At 46.7% G+C, this 16,440-nt stretch overlaps 1 protein-coding gene across 1 annotated transcript in view; it reads left to right on the top strand.

The window, feature by feature from the left end:
* Window positions 1-15,775, top strand: part of LOC137432197 (xanthine dehydrogenase/oxidase-like) — a 289,186-nt gene extending 273,411 nt beyond the window's left edge. Inside the window, exons 31-37 of the mRNA XM_078782947.1 lie at window positions 4,794-4,868; window positions 5,101-5,153; window positions 5,303-5,417; window positions 7,795-7,860; window positions 8,564-8,752; window positions 12,481-12,648; window positions 14,896-15,775. Coding sequence (XP_078639073.1) covers window positions 4,794-4,868; window positions 5,101-5,153; window positions 5,303-5,417; window positions 7,795-7,860; window positions 8,564-8,752; window positions 12,481-12,648; window positions 14,896-14,946 — 717 coding nt within the window. The 3' untranslated portion in view covers window positions 14,947-15,775. The remainder of the gene's footprint in view (window positions 1-4,793; window positions 4,869-5,100; window positions 5,154-5,302; window positions 5,418-7,794; window positions 7,861-8,563; window positions 8,753-12,480; window positions 12,649-14,895) is intronic.
* The last annotated feature ends 665 nt before the right edge of the window (window positions 15,776-16,440 follow it).

The raw sequence follows: 16,440 nt of genomic DNA, 5'->3' as shown, positions 1-16,440 counted from the left end.
TTCGAGGCATCACGGTGGACGAGACCATGTACTGCCACGTGGTCGCTTCCCTCGGGCCCGGCATGGCCGCCTGCGTCCTGTCAGTCCTGAGGAACCCACCGGCCGACGGCAGGTACGAGGCGATCAAGCGTCTCCTCCTCGCCACGTTCGGCCTCACAGTGGACGCACGGGCCGACCGCCTCCTGGACATCCCCGAGCTCGGTGACACGCGACCGTCGGTCCGCATGGACCACATGCTGTCATTGATGGGCGACGAAACCCCGAACGCTCTTTTCCGGGCGTTATTTCGACGCCAGCTGCCGGCACGAGTCCGCCTCGCGTTGGCCGGTTCTGTGACGACGGAACCCCGAGCGCTCGCTGCCGAGGCCGACAGGTTCTTCGCGGCTTTGGACGCGCAGGCGAGTTTTGGCGCGGCCGCCGCGCATCCCGAGGCTGACCCTGATGCTGATGCACCACACCTCGGGGATCCCGAGGCTGACGAACGCCGTGTGGCCGCCGCCACGCCCACCACCACCGCGAAAACCGTGGCCGCTGCCTTCACCGCAAACCTGGTGCCATTTCCACGCCAGGTTTGGCCACAAGGCGAGGAATTGTTGCCCGCCGTGCTCCTTCGGCAAGTCGGGAAACTACAAAGCCGGCGCTCGGTAGCGGCCCTGGGCGTCGGCCATTCCGGCAGCCTTCTTTTTATAACGGACACCTTGTCCGGGCGCCGTTTCCTATGCGATACGGGGGCACAGGTGAGCGTTATCCCTGCTTCTACGTCCGACAAGCACACCGCGGGCCGGGGCCCCGCGTTGCTTGCCGCGAACGGAACACCCATACGCACATTCGGGAAGTGCTGCCTCTCCCTGCGGTTCGGAAGGCAACACTTCGAGTGGACGTTCGTAACCGCTCGTGTCCCCATGGCACTACTCGGTGCGGACTTCCTCTGTGCACACGGGTTGTTAGTAGATGTGAAGAACAGACGTCTCGTCCAGGCTGAAACGTTCAGCTCGCTTGCTTGCGCGCTGAGCAGCTCGTTGAGCGGCTCACTGAGCGGCTCACCGAGCGGCTCGCCAAGCGGCTTGCTGAGCGGTTCGGTCCCGGCGAGGTTAGTTTGCATGCTTCCGGCAGCGGACGACTTCACCCGCCTCCTCGCCAGCTTCCCGGCCCTTACGCGGCCCACCTTCTCGGCGGGGGCCGTCAAGCACGGGGTGGAACACCACATTCCCCACCGCCGGGCCACCGGTCTACGCCCGGGCACTCCGCCTCGAGCCGACGAAGCTCGCGGTGGCTAAAGCGGAGTTCGCTATGCTGGAGCGGCTCGGCATCGTGCGTCGCTCCGAGAGTGCTTGGGCGTCGCCGCTTCACATCGTGCCAAAGCCCGGCGGGGGATGGCGACCGTGCGGGGACTACCGGCGCCTCTCATTATAACCATTTTCTTGTTCAGTCTTTAAATTATCAAAGAAAAATAAGTTATTGAAGAAGCTCTTTTTTTGTTTGTACAAGATCGAGGCTCATGTGAGAGCTCACATTAATCACAAAAAAAAAAACCGACACACAAAACATACAATAAAGGGAGCGGGAGACAAGATGGGGAGAGAGAGGTAAGTACACAAGTACAACAGCAAAAAACAGGGACATCGTGAGATCTGTGGGAGGGAGAGGGTGTGGGGGGAGAAGGCATGGGAAGGAGGTTTGGGGGAGGTGGAAGAGGTAAAAAAGAAAAAAACACCGAGACACTGCAAGGACTTCCAGGAAAGAAGTTGGTATTTCAAAAAAGTGTATCTGGGGTGAATTAGCGGGGGTAGAAAAGATCAAGGTTTTGGATGGGGGGAGATAAGAGATGGTGGTGAACAGCTGTTTTAAATACCTGGATGGAGGAGTGGTATTGAAGAGAGTGAGGGAGTTTGTTCCAGAGGCGGGAGAAAAGAGGAATGAAGGAGTGAAGGTGAGCAGAGAGTCTTGATTTTGGCCGTTTAACCATAAGAGGGTTGCAGGCAGATGTTGTGCGACCTGTAGGAATATTGGGGGGACAGAGCCCAGAGAGAGCTGGGTGGGGGGCGGGGGGCAAGGCCGGAGAGGAGGCGGTAGAAGACAGAAAGACCACCAACCTGCCTGCGGTGAGTGAGTGAGAGGCCCTCAGAGTCAGCTTCATCGTGGGAGATTCCAATGATTCTGAAAGCTTTGGTTTCAACATCGTGAAGCCGAGCAAGGTGTGAGGCAGGAGCACCAGCCCAGATGGGAGAGCAGTATTCCATTGAGCTGCGGATGAAACCCTTGTATGTGGTGAGGAGCTCAGGTGTGTCAAGGAACTCTGAACTCTTTTGATCGTTTCCCTGCCGAGAAATAAACACTTTACAGGTAGAGGGCCTCCACTCCATGTTCTTTGCCCATCGTACCTCCCCAGGCTAATATGGACTATTTATAGTTACTTTGACTTTGCCCTTTCACATTTTGACCCAATTATTAAATATTTTATTTTTGACCAGCAATACCTCTCTCAATTTCTCTCAAACACCTGCAGCAATACGAGCAGACATTTCAGGGCTATCAAGGTGCTATGATTGCATCAACTGAGAAAGGTCATTGAATAAGTGATAGTTGGGGAGACACTGAAAACGTGATTCAATATGAGCAACAGGCATTTTAATGTTTCAATGGGTAAAGCAAAAGAATGCCAGGAATTGGTGATAGGCCTGGTCGAGAAAACCCTGAGGAGCGGCTGAGAGAGACCGGAAGGACCTTCTACATTAGAAAGGAGGAAATGCCGAGGGGATCTGATCGAGATGTTGAGATGACGAAAGGTAGAGACAAATGAAGTGCAGAATGGACACTGACAGGACAACGGAGCACAGGTTAGGAAGAAAGAAGAGTTGAGAAGAAAGGTCGTGACGGTGGTGAAGTAGAGGTCTGTGGTGTCCATGTCCAGAGACTCAAACTAAGAGAGTGATAAATGCATGGCATGATCTCCCTGCAGGTGTAGTGACAGGTGAGTCAGTAGATAGTTTTAAGATTGAGTGGGATAGGTATCTGGAAGTAGTGAGGATGAGGTGTGGAGATATGAACATGTTGGCACGATTGCGCAGGGTTAATGTGCCTAATGGCCCCCTTCCTGCTTCCTGCTGCTTCGCCTAATTCCTGCTTCCTGTGGCTTCTCCTCCTTCCTGCTTCCTGCTGCTTCTCCTTCTTCCTGCTTCCTGCTGCTTCTCCTCCTTCCTGATTCCTGTGGCTTCTCCTCCTTCCTGCTTCCTGCTGCTTCTCCTTCCTGCTTCCTGCTGCTTCTCCTCCTTCCTGATTCCTGTGGCTTCTCCTCCTTCCTGCTTCCTGCTGCTTCACCTCCTTCCTGCTTCCTGCTGCTTCGCCTCCTTCCTGCTTCCTGCTGCTTCGCCTCGTTCCTGCTTCCTGCTGCTTCGCCTCCTTCCTACTTCCTGCTGCTTCGCCTCCTTCCTGCTTCCTGCTGCTTCGCCTCCTTCCTGCTTCCTGCTGCTTCGCCTCCTTCCTACTTCCTGCTGCTTCGCCTCCTTCCTGCTTCCTGCTGCTTCGCCTCCTTCCTGCTTCCTGCTGCTTCGCCTCCTTCCTACTTCCTGCTGCTTCGCCTCCTTCCTGCTTCCTGCTGCTTCTCCTTCTTCCTGCTTCCTGCTGCTTCTCCTCCTTCCTGATTCCTGTGGCTTCTCCTCCTTCCTGCTTCCTGCTGCTTCTCCTCCTTCCTGCTTCCTGCTCCTTCTCCTCCTCCCTGTTTCCTGCTGCTTCGCCTCCTTCCTGCTTCCTGCTGCTTCGCCTGCTTCCTGCTTCCTACTCCTTTCTGCCTTCCTGCTTCCTGCTGCTTCTCCTCCTTCCTGCTTCCTGCTGCTTTGCCTCCTTCCTGCTTCCTGCTGCTTCGCCTCCTTCCTGCTTCCTGCTGCTTCGCCTGCTTCCTGCTTCCTACTCCTTTCTGCCTTCCTGCTTCCTGCTGCTTCGCCTCCTTCCTGCTTCCTGCTGCTTCTCGTCCTTCCTGCTTCCTGCGGCTTCTCCTCGTTCCTGCTTCCTGCTGCTTCTCCTCCTTCCTGCTTCCTGCTGCTTCTCCTCCTTCCTGCTTCCTGCTGCTTCTCCTCCTTCCTGCTTCCTGCTGCTTCGCCTCCTTCCTGCTTCCTGCTGCTTCTCCTCCTTCCTGCTTCCTGCTGCTTCTCCTCCTTCCTGCTTCCTGCGGCTTCGCCTCCTTCCTGCTTCCTGCTGCTTCTCCTCCTTCCTGCTTCCTGCTGCTTCGCCTCCTTCCTGCTTCCTGCTGCTTCTCCTCCTTCCTGCTTCCTGCTGCTTCTCCTCCTTCCTGCTTCCTGCTGCTTCGCCTCCTTCCTGCTTCCTGCTGCTTCGCCTCCTTCCTGCTTCCTGCTGCTTCGCCTCCTTCCTGCTTCCTGCTGCTTCTCCTCCTTCCTGCTTCCTGCTGCTTTGCCTCCTTCCTGCTTCCTGCTGCTTCTCCTCCTTCCTGCTTCCTGCTGCTTTGCCTCCTTCCTGCTTCCTGCTCCTTTCTGCCTTCCTGCTTCCTGCTGCTTTGCCTCCTTCCTGCTTCCTGCTGCTTCGCCTCCTTCCTGCTTCCTGCTGCTTTGCCTCCTTCCTGCTTCCTGCTGCTTCTCCTCCTTCCTGCTTCCTGCTGCTTCCCCTCCTTCCTGCTTCCTGCTGCTTCGCCTCCTTCCTGCTTCCTGCTCCTTCTCCTCCTTCCTGCTAAACACTTGTATATCCGAGTATTGTTGCTATTATATATTAATTACAGTAACTTTTTTTGAATGGTAGTTTGAGTAATATTCCAGATAACGTGATGTGGATTATTTTTTTCCCAGAATGCTTGCAATAAACTCATGAAGAATCTGGAGCCGTTCAAGAATGCAAATCCGACTGGGAAATGGGAAGATTGGGTAAGAAATAGGAAGTGGAATTACATTCGTGCAATATTTAGAAAGATTATTCCCATCAAAGTGGCATTTTCCAGTTTTTGCGAAAGACGTTCTTCCAGACTAAACAAAATGACTCCGCACGTCCTACTGTTGATCTTTGTAGTGATTAATAAGAATATTTACAAAATGTTATTTTTTCTGGATATCTTCATAATTTGCCCAAACTGCCGTTAACATCCTTTCCCGTGTGCAGGTAAATGCAGCTTACCTAAGCTGTGTAAGTTTGTCTGCAACTGGATTCTACAGGTCAGTCTGTCCGTCTGGTTCCGCTCTTCTTCCTCTCTTTACCTGTATCGTCACACCTTTCTGCATTTGCTTGATTTTGACCGTACATTTGACCTTTAACTGTATATTGCATGACCACATTTGAGGCTGCCATTCCTCTTTCTTCGCAGCGATCCTGAGCTTATGCAAAGAATGAAGGAGTGTTTTGGCAAAACCTGCCATTATTTTTCTTGTGGGGCTGCATGCTCGGAAGTTGAAATAGACTGTCTTACCGGTTCCATCAAGGTAACGCGGTCGGGTTCTTCTCCTGAATCGGGTCTGATAGGATCGTGCATAGGTAGCGCACTCACCTTAGTGCTGTCTCATCTGGTTTTATTCCAAATTCCACGATAAATTTCCGGATTGATGTTAAAATTCCCAACTCGATGATAGATTGGCAGTGTTGCATCACAAGGTGTCCCTTCCCTCAGAAGAATGTCAAGGTGGGGTCCAGTCTGCTACCTGCGGTTTGTGGACGTTATGGATCCCACGATGTCTTTCATGAAGAGTACTCGGACTATCACCAGCATTATGAGCGTCCCAAATTCCCAGCCAAAGCACCTTCAGTCAAACGGCAGGGCTGGCCTTGTGGTTCTTGAAAGACTTGGAACAAAAATTTTCCTGGCCGACAGCACAATAATGTGGGAACAATCATGATGGTTAAAGAAGTGAAGTTGTTCTGGCCCAAACAGCAAGTTAGTAAAATATAACACGGTATCTATGTTTTATTTATTTATTTATTTATTCATGTTGTATTCAAAGTCGAGGCTCGTGTAATAGCTAACACATAAAACACATAAAACAGAAACAGAAACACACATGAAACATATAATAAAGGGGGCGGCAGACAAGAGGGGGGAGAGAGAGGGAAGCACAACAACAGTACAGAACAGGGACATCGGGAGATCTGTGGAAGAGAGAGGGCTGGGGTGGGGAACATGGGATAAACAACATGGACACTACAGGGATTTTCAGGAAAGAAAACGGTATTTGAAAATTGTGGATCTGGGGTGTATTAACGGGGATAGAAAAGATCAAGGTTTTGCATCCTGGAAGATAAAACATGGTGGTGAACAGCTGTTCTAAAGACCTGGAGGGTGGAGTGGGATTGAAGGGAGTGAGGGAATTTGTTCCAGAGGCGAGAGAAAAGAGGAATGAAGGAGTGAAGGTGAGCAGAGAGTCTTGATTTTGGCAGTTTAACCATAAGAGGGTTGCAGGCAGATCTTGTGCGACCTGCAGGAATATTTGGGGGGCAGAGCCCAGAGAGAGCTGGGGGAGCAAGGCCGGAGAGGAGTCGGGCGAAGACAGAAAGACCACCTACCTGCCTGCGGTGAGTGAATGAAAGGCCCTCGGAGTTAGCTTCATCGCGGGAGATTCCAATAATTCTGAAAGCTTTGGTTTCAACAGCGTGAAGACGAGCTAGGTGTGAGGCAGGAGCACCAGCCCAGAGGGGGGAACAGTATTCCATTGAGCTGCGGATGAAAGCCTTGTATGTGGTGAGGAGCTCAGGTGTGCCAAGGAAGGACTTCGCACGACGGAGGATGCCCAGTCGGCGACTGGCTTTGGAGGCCAGCTTGGAAATGTGGTTTTCCCAGGAAAGATCATGACAGATAGTGAGACCCAAAAGCTTGAGTGACAGAACTTCTTGGAGAGGATTGTTCAGAAAATAGATGTGAGGGTTGTCCAGTCTGTCTTTTTGGAGAGACAAAGTGAGAGTGTGAGATTTGTCAGGATTGAAAGACATGTTCCACTTGTTTGACCAGTCTGTGATTTTGTCCAGGTCTGCAGAGAGTGAGGAGGCTGCAGACTGCCAATCTGAGGGATGAGGAATAGAGCAGCAGAGAGTGGGGTCATCAGCAAAGAGATTGAGAGAATTTTCTAGAGAGTCGGACAGATCATTGATTAAGACCAGAAAAAGCACAGGGCCCAGAACACTACCTTGGGGAATTCCAGCCGCAACAGGAAGGGGGAGATGAGAGAAATCCATTCAGGGCCACACGTTGACTGCGCCCAGAGAGGAAGTCCGCAAGCCAAGCGTGGAGATTTCCATGGATACCATTGGAGGAGAGTTTGGTGAGCAGACCGGGATGCCAAACCATATCGAAGGCACGTGATATGTCAAGGGAGACAGCTCTGATTTCCTGTTTGGCATTGAGGACCTCCATCCATTGTTGAGAAAGCAGAAGCTGCATGTCCAGAGTAGAGTGACCAGGTCTGAAACCAAATTGATGATCGGAGATCAAGCCATTGGAGAAGAGGAAGGATTTGATATCCGAAGTGATGATGGATTCCATGACTTTGCTGATAATTGGGAGCAGGCTGATTGGTCTGTAGTTGCAAGGATCTGTTTTTGCACCTTTTTGTGTAAAGGGGTAATGTTTGCTGATTTCCAAGATTATGGCAGATGACCTTGAGCAAAAGAGAGGGTGAAGAGAACAGAGAGAGGGAGTGAAACAGCGACAGAGCAGGATTTTAGGACCCGTGGGCTAATGCCGTCAGGTCCAGTTGTAGAATCAGAGTCGAGGTTTGACAGAAACTTCTGCACCTTGTTTATGCGAGGTTAACCTACTTATCAATTGGTTTTATTCCTGTGATGCAATGATTCAGTTTTTGTACCCAACAGGCACTTGGTACACACATCGTGATGGATGTTGGCTGCAGTATCAATCCAGCTCTGGACATTGGGCAGGTGAGAGATCTTGAAATCCTCAGAGAGATCTTTATCTCCAAACCTATTTTATAACTACAATTCGCAATTGTATAAATGTACCCAATATATATATTGCTTGGGTGCTTGTTTATAGTCGAATGAAACTTCAGTTTGCTGTTCGACTGCATAAATTAATCATTATTTCAAATATTTTATCATTGCTTTCATGTCAATGTGTTGCCAACATTATTTCCCTCACCATGCTTTTTTTTAACGGATACAATGCTCATGGTGGAGCTGCCACGCATACATCTCACATACAGAGACATGCAGACGAATACATGAGACACAACACGGGACTGTTAGATAAGACAAACACAGGCACTAAGCTTGGGGGAAGTGACGTCACTTTCTGGGGCACTCTGGGTACCACCGAACCCACAACAATGGCGCCGCCTTTCTCACCACAATTAGCGCATCATTTCTGAAGGAGGAATTTTCTCCTCCCTACAGATGTCAACATATTGGAATTGGTCGTGGTGCTCTTATCGTTTTAAATTGTGAAATTCAAGCAAGGAAGCAACACGTACAATTTTAATAGGCTTCGGTATGACTCGTCCGGAGTTTGCTCAAATACTCAGAGCAGACCTACTCAAACCATTACACCACCGCGTGTGGTATTATTTAAGCCTCCCCTATAGGATAGGGGAAGACTTATTGCTCTTATCGGGTTTGTTTCCAGGTTGAAGGTGCCTTTGCCCAAGGTTTTGGACTCTTCCTGCTTGAGGAGCTGCAGTATTCTCATCTTGGTGAACTGCGGAGCAAAGGGCCAGGGATATACAAGATTCCTGCTGCTGGAGACATCCCCAGGGAACTACACGTGTCTCTTCTCAGCAAATCAGAGAATCCCAAGGCTATTTTCTCTTCCAAGGTTCAAAAAATTGGATTTTGGAGATTCCTATCTTTAAAATATCAGATCATTTTAATATATATAAGAGGTCTCTGGGTTGCTTTCCTCTCACGTATTTAAACTGTACTAGCTGAAAGCACCCGGCGTTGCCCGGGTTATTTTTGAATAAATTTACTACTATAATTCAGCTTTTACTCGCCGCTGTTGAAGATTGACTACTATAATTCAGCTCAGCTTTTAATTGCGAAATGGGCCCAGCCCGGCCGATGCGGCCTCGACCAGTCTCGCCACCTAGCCTATAACCTTCCCGGGGCCCGTCCCGACATTTTTGGTTCTTTTTGAATGAATTTACTACTATAATTCAGCTTTTACTCGCGGCCATAGACAATTGACTACTATAACTCAGCTCAGCTTTTAATTGCGAAATGGGCCCAGCCCGGCAGTAGCGGCCTCAACCGGCCTCGCCACCTAGCCTAAAACCTTCCCGGGGCCCGTCCCGACATTTTTTGTATTAGAGGTTTCCTCCTATCTTTCACCGTTCAGGAGATTAGCGCGTGCAGACAAACAAACAAAAACTTTCTTTTATAATATAGAGATATACAGTGCCTCTAGAAAGTCTACACCCCCTTTCAAAATTATCACCTTTTGTTGCCTTATACCCTGGAATTAGATTTTATTAAATCAAGGCTTTTAAACCTTTATTTACACATCGTAACCCACAACTTCCAAGTGAAAAACAAATTCTACAAATTTCAGAAAATTAATTAAAACTACAAAACTAGAATATCTTGGTTGAATAAGTGTCCACCCCCCTTGAGTTAATACCTGGTGGAAGCACTTTGACAGCAATTACAGCTGTGAGTCTGTTGGGATAGGTCTCTACCAACTCTGCACACCTTGATTGGGTAATATTTGCCCAATCTTCCTCAGTCAGGTTGTGTGGGGAACGTCGATGGACAGCAATCTTCAAGTTGTGTCACAGATTTTCAATTGGATTTAGGTCGGGGCTCTGCCTAAGCCAATCAATGACATTTATCTTTTTGTACCTTAGCCACTCCAGTGTAGCTTTGGCTGTGTACTTCAGGTCGTTGTCTTGCTGAAAGGTGAACCTCCGTCCCAATTTCAGCTTTCTTGTAGAGGGCAGCAGGTTTTCTTCTCGGATTTTGCTGTATTTTGCTCCATCCATTTTCCCTTCTATCCAGACAAGTGCCCCAGCCCCTGCTGATGATAAACATCCCCATAACATGCTGCTGCCACCACCATGCTTCACAGTAGGGATGGTGTTCTTTGGGTGATGTGCTGTGTTGGGTTTTTGTCAAACATAACATTTTGCATTTAGGCCAAAAATTCCATCTTGGTTTCGTCAGACCACTAAACTTTTTGCCACATGGCTTCAGAATCTCCGGAGTGATTTTTCGCATACCTCAAAAGGGACTCAAGGTGGGCTTTTTGAGTAATGGCTTCCTTCTTGCCACCCTACCGTACAGGCCAGACCTGTTCAGTGCTTGGGATATTGTTGTGACATGCCCACAGAGACCACTCTTTGCCATAAAGGCCTGTAGCTCTTTCAAAGTTGCCATTGGCCTCTTGCAGGCCTCTCCGATCAATCTCCTCCTTGCTTGGTCATCCAGTTTGGAGGGATGGCCTGGTCTTGGCAGGGTCTTTGTGGTACCATACGTCTTCCACTTCTTAATGATTGTCTTCACTGTGCTCCATGGGATATCCAAGGACTTTGAAATATTTTTATACACATCCGCTGATCTATGTATTTTCCACAACTTTATCCCTGGGGTCTTTTGAAAGCTCCTTGGAGCTCATGGTTGAGTCTTTGCTGTGAAATGCATGACCCAGCAGAGGAAACCTGCAGGATCAGGTGATTTTATTCTGAAATAATCAGAATCACTACACATTAACACAGCTGGAGGCCAATGAACTTGGTGTGTGATTTTGAAGGTGATTGGTTACACCTGAGCTAATTATCCTCACCAGAGGAGAGGGTATTGCATTTGAGTCCGTTTGTTTGTCTGTCTATTTGTTTGTCTGTCTGTCTGTTTGTCCGCACAGAATAAATATGATTTTCTCTGCAACCGCTGGTCTGATTGACAGGAAATTTTCACCATAGGTACAGCTCCTGTATAATTTTTTAATGATAATTATGACGTCATAGGTCACATGATACGGACGCCATCTTGGAAAAACCAAAAACTTTTGCATCTCTTTATCTCCGAAAGCGCTTCATAGAAAAAAATGAGTCATGGCTCATTGTAAAGAACTCTCCATGGGGAATAGCATCTGTTAATGATGATGTCATAGGTGCCTCTATTATGACGGTATAAATCGACAAGTACAAATCTTCATCCGATTAGATGAAATTTCTTGACCATAATCTATGGATGAATTGGTGGAGAAAAAAAATAATGATGACGTCATCGCTCACGTGGTTCGGCCGCCATATTTGTTTTAACACAAAAGCCTTAAAAACCACCAACAACACGTCCTGGTGATGGTCTGCAATCTCTGATTGCTCTTTCTTGTTTATAATTGCTATTATACAGGGGGGTGGACACTTATGCAACCAAGATAATCTTGTTTTATTTTCTAATTAATTTTCTGAAATTTGTAGAATTTGTTTTTCACTTGGAAGTTGTGGGTTACGATGTGTAAATAAAGGTGGAAAAGTCAGATTTTATGCATTTTAATTCCAGGCTAAAAGGCAACTATGTAGAAATAGTATGGAAAATGATGATGTCATCAGTCACGTGGTTTGGCCGCCATCTTGAATTTAAGCTAAAAAATAAATAATCTTTTCTCTAGAACTGCTCAACAGATCAATCCAATACTTCAGATGTATAATCGACTACGAATGGGGGAATTTTTTTTTGCAAACTATGACATCATCAGTTGTGTGGTATGGTGGCTTGGATTTAAGAAAAACCTTTCAACATCTTTCTCCAAAACTGTGAAATGGATCAATGCAAAACTTCATATATGTGATCAACTCCCCATGAGGAAAAATGGTTCTGAACTATGACATCAGTCACATATGGTGACCATCTTGGATTTAAGGAAAAAATATTTGAAAATCTATAACCATCAACTCAGACTGATCAATCTGAAACTTCATATGTATGATCGACTACCCATGAATAATTATTTTGGCAAACTATGACATCATTAGTCATATGCTATGGTGGCCATCTTGGAATTTTTAAATAACTTTAAAAACCCTCTTCAAAACCACTTAACCGATCCATACCAAACTTTAAAGATATGAACGATTACCCATGAGGAAAATTTATTGAAAATGATTCCAATAAAACGTCATCAGTCACTTGGTATGGCAGCCATTTTGGATTGAAGGAAAATATTTTTTTACATATTTCTCTGAAACTTCTGAACCGATTGATGCGAAACTTGAAACATATGATTATGTACTCGTGTGGACAATGTGGAAAGCAATGACATCATCAGTCACGTGGTTTGGTAGCCATATTGCCTGGAAGCCTATCATCACTGCTCGCAGTTCTAGTTTTTAACTTATTATCCCCAATGGTAGCCAACAAAAATATTTTCCTCACAGTTCTTTTTGCATTCTCATCTTCCTTCTCCAACTCCATCTATAACTTTATGTCACCATAACGTGAAAAATTGGTCTGTTCATTGCTTGAACAATGAATGACTCACTTGATTGATATTTTAACTAAATTTTGACTGAAAGTTTTTGTTGGTTTGTTTTTTTTTCCTCCCAGGGTGTTGGAGAGCCACCACTTTTCCTGGCTGCCTCTGTCTTCTTCGCAGTCAAAGCAGCAATTTTATCTGCTAGGGAGGATGCTGGGAAGTCTCGTCAATTCCGGCTGGACAGCCCAGCAACAGTGGAACGAGTTCGGTTAGCTTGTCAGGACAACATCACAGACAAAGTAAACAAAAAATTAAATACTTTTTATTACCTCCACCACCAAAGGTGGATGGAGGTTATGTTTTCACCTCTGTCTGTCTGTTTGTCTGTCTGTCTGTGAACAGGATATCTCAAAAATTTGTTGATGGATTCAGCCAAAATTTGGCAGAGGTGTAGTGTATGCGATTAGGACGAAATGATTAGATTTTGGTGAAGATTCGGATTCGGATCCGACTACTAGAATTTTTTTAAGTGATTCTTCACCATCTGGAGATAGAGCCAAAACCGATATCTCAAATATCTCAAATATATCTCAAATATCTCAAATATCTCAAATATCTCAAATATCTCAAATACCAAAAAATATCACAATATCTCAAAAAGTTGTGGACGGATTTGGACGAAACCTGGTAGAGAGGTTGTGTGTGTGACAAGGACTAATCGATTCGATTTTGGTGAAGATCTGAATATGGATTCGGATGCAAGAATTATTGAATCTTTAAGTGATTCTTCACTATTGAGGGATCGGGCGAAAAGCAATATATAACATGATATTTTAAAAAGTTATGGACGAGATCATGACCAAACTAGATGTTGGTTAGGTGACGAGAACAAGCCGATTGGATTTTGATTCAGGTCCGAATCCAGATCCGGCCTATCATTGGGATACAAAACAAACTGTTCAGCCTGGAGGAGGTATGCTCTCTACCGAGTGCTGTTCTAGTGATTCAATGTGAAAGCATGAGTTGAATATTGTTACATGTGTGGGGGTAGGTAACGAAATACCTTAGTCCAGATAAAATTGTGTAGGTTTAGAATACTCCAATGATGCAAAGAAGAAGAAGCCCAATTTCATGTTACTAAGTAGGGAACCCGGTAGGCCGAATGTCCGTGGAAGCATTTGTGTGTCTCCATACAAGGGGTGGGGCTATGCTAATTAGGTAGGGATTAAGAATAATCCCCAGTGTGTAATTGCCCCTGTGATTTTTCCCTTTGTTCGTATAACACTCACTCGGCCAGTCATGCAATCGGCACATAATTACAACCACCATAATCGCCGACAGTACCCAGACATTACGACTCCCTGTGTGTACCCCGATTGTGTAGCGAGGGGGTGGTGTGTAGCGATGGGGTGATCTGCCCAGCCGAACGTTCTCGATGGGCATCAAGAATGGCCATGAGGTCACGCCGCGAATGAGTATTGGTTGAGGAGCGATGGGGTGATTGAATTGTGCATGGTGATTGGAGCAAGTGTGACGTCAGAGGGAACCTTCGAGAACGGAAGAAGAAAAAGCGAACGTCCTGCAATTTTCTCTCTCTCTGGTGCTGGCTGCTTGGCGGACGGTCGCATATTGCTCTCCCTCTGGCGGTTGCATTTTCCTGGCTCGTGTGCACTCGAGTGCACTTGTGAAAGAAAAGGCTGGACAAGAGCGGTTCGGGATGGAGTCTGTATCGCGAGGGGAGCTTTCTGGAGCGTGGAACCACCGGATGGTGCCATGTGGCGATTCGTGCCATCTTGTGCACTCCCTCGCGGAGACTTGGGGACCATCCGCGCTTGTCCTCGTTGGAACAGGCTGAGTATCAGCCACCTCACCACACCATTATCTTTTATTTTCCTTCTCCCTGTGTCTGTATATGAGTCAATATGGAGGGTCCCTCATTTAGGAATTTTAGTTTACCGTGCAGTCATTTTTATTGCGAGCATTATTTTCATTAAATTCATTATTTTTTGCATTTTTTTGTCGTGCCTGTCTTGTACGTTATTTGTTCGTGGGTTCGGAAAACCCCCCGTCATGTCCGTCCGTGCAGGTAAGGACCTCGGTATCCCTCCCCCGCGTGTGCCAAAGAGATAACACCGCCATATTATGGGGTATATGCCTCAGAGTTTTTGGGAAATTGGCACCTATTATAGCCTCTCGTTCTGTCGGTCAAATCATGAGACCAGTCATTCTGAAGCCCATAAGGTGATTGGTGGCGGTCCCCGCTTGAAGGAGGGACTTCATGGTGAACACTCATTGAGGAGGAATTTGAAGAGGAACTCTCATTGAGGAGGAACTCGTAGTGATGAATAACTTAGTTAGAGGCTTTCACTAACAAATTGAGGAAGGACTTGGTGAGCAGAGATATCAAAAGGAATTGTGAGTAAAAGGGAGATTGCTTTATTTCAACAATTTTAAAAGATGTCTTCAGCAAACTTGAGAAAAGACATAAAATATGACAATTAACCTTGTTTTGAGTCCCTTTTCTGTTTTTGGGGTTTTTTTTCCAGATTCTGGAACCAAATCCTGAAAGCTTCACTCCGTGGTCTGTGCGGGTTTGAATGCCACCGTCTCAGGGTCGCCTCATCATGTTCACGACCGAATGAGGACCCCAACAATCTTCATTGAACAATAGATTTTAACTGTGGATCGATTAACTTTTGCTGCAATCACTGTTCCACCAATAATTATGCAGTAAATGTTGTTGTGATTTTGCCTCTAATGGAATAGTTCTTAAAGCAATTGTTTTCTTTGGTATACAAAGTCAAGGCTCATGGAAGAGCTGGAATACAGAACTGGCCAGAACATAACAAACCAAGAAATAGTCGACAAGGGGGAAACACATCAACAGTAAGGTAGACGGACACAACAGAGGGACACTTGGAGGCAGAATGGGCATGGGGAAGGATTACAACAACAGGAAATGGAGGAGGATGTTTGGGCAGTGAACAAACTGGATACAAGCTCAAGCTTGGCAAGAAGAGGAATGGAAAAACTAGAAATTAAACAAATGAAATAAAAATTACTATGCATGGAAGGTGACTTCCGGGGTCTCTGTCCGGCCTTCCAGGTGTGAGCTCCTTGGACGTTGGCTTCCTATCAGTTCATCAAAGCTAGTTTTTCTTGACCAGATCTATCCTGTCTCTCTGTGATCGTTTTGTCCCTGCATTGTTGTTGGAGTTTCATCATTCTGTGTTTAAATGACTGACATACACGTCAAGGCCTTCGCTAGTGGATGTGCCAATTCTGTCTCTGCTCCGTTTGCTTCATTCCACTTTCTTTATCTGAAGTGTTCTCCTATCACGTTCTTCAAACTTACGTATCTCATCTCCCCCTCCTCGCTTCAAAAAAAACTTTTTTTTTCACTTCAAATAAAATGAGCTCATTCTGCCTGTTATTTCCTTCATTTGTTCATTCTTTTTCTCTTCCTCTCAAAATACCTCCCAATTAAAGAATCCTCCTCATTCTCCAAATTGAATTAATTTGCTTCTTACTATGAAAGCTTTTTATAATATTTTAACATGTTAAACGCTCGGTCCATCGACCATCCCCACAACTTTCCTCCCTGCCTTCAACAACTCTCGTTCCACTGCTCCGGTGATGTCTGTCTCTGTGGATCTAATTTGGGGATCATGAGAAGTCCGGTTTGCAGAGCATGCATATACTCGACATTCAACACCAACACCCTTTGCGTCATATTCCCTCGTATGCCTCATGTCATATGCCTCATGTCATATGCCAATATGTCCTCATATGCCTCATGTCATATGCCAATATGTCCTCATATGCCTCAGGTCATATGCCCTCATGCCAATATGCCCTCGTATGCCAATATGCCCTCGTATGCCTCATGTCATATGCCCTCATATGCCTCATGTCATATGCCAATATGCCTCATGTCATATGCCAATATGTCCTCATATGCCTCAGGTCATATGCCCTCATGCCAATATGCCCTCGTATGCCTCATGTCATATGCCCTCATATGCCTCATGTCATATGCCAATATGCCTCGTGTCATATGCCCTCATATGCCTCATTTCATATGCCTCATG

The sequence above is a fragment of the Myxine glutinosa genome, chromosome 8, assembly GCF_964187855.1.
Source record: "Myxine glutinosa chromosome 8, kmMyxGlut1.1, whole genome shotgun sequence".
NCBI lineage: Eukaryota > Metazoa > Chordata > Myxini > Myxiniformes > Myxinidae > Myxine > Myxine glutinosa.
The sequence above is the reverse complement of the archived record's forward strand: the minus strand, read 5'-3'. Positions and strand labels throughout refer to the sequence as shown.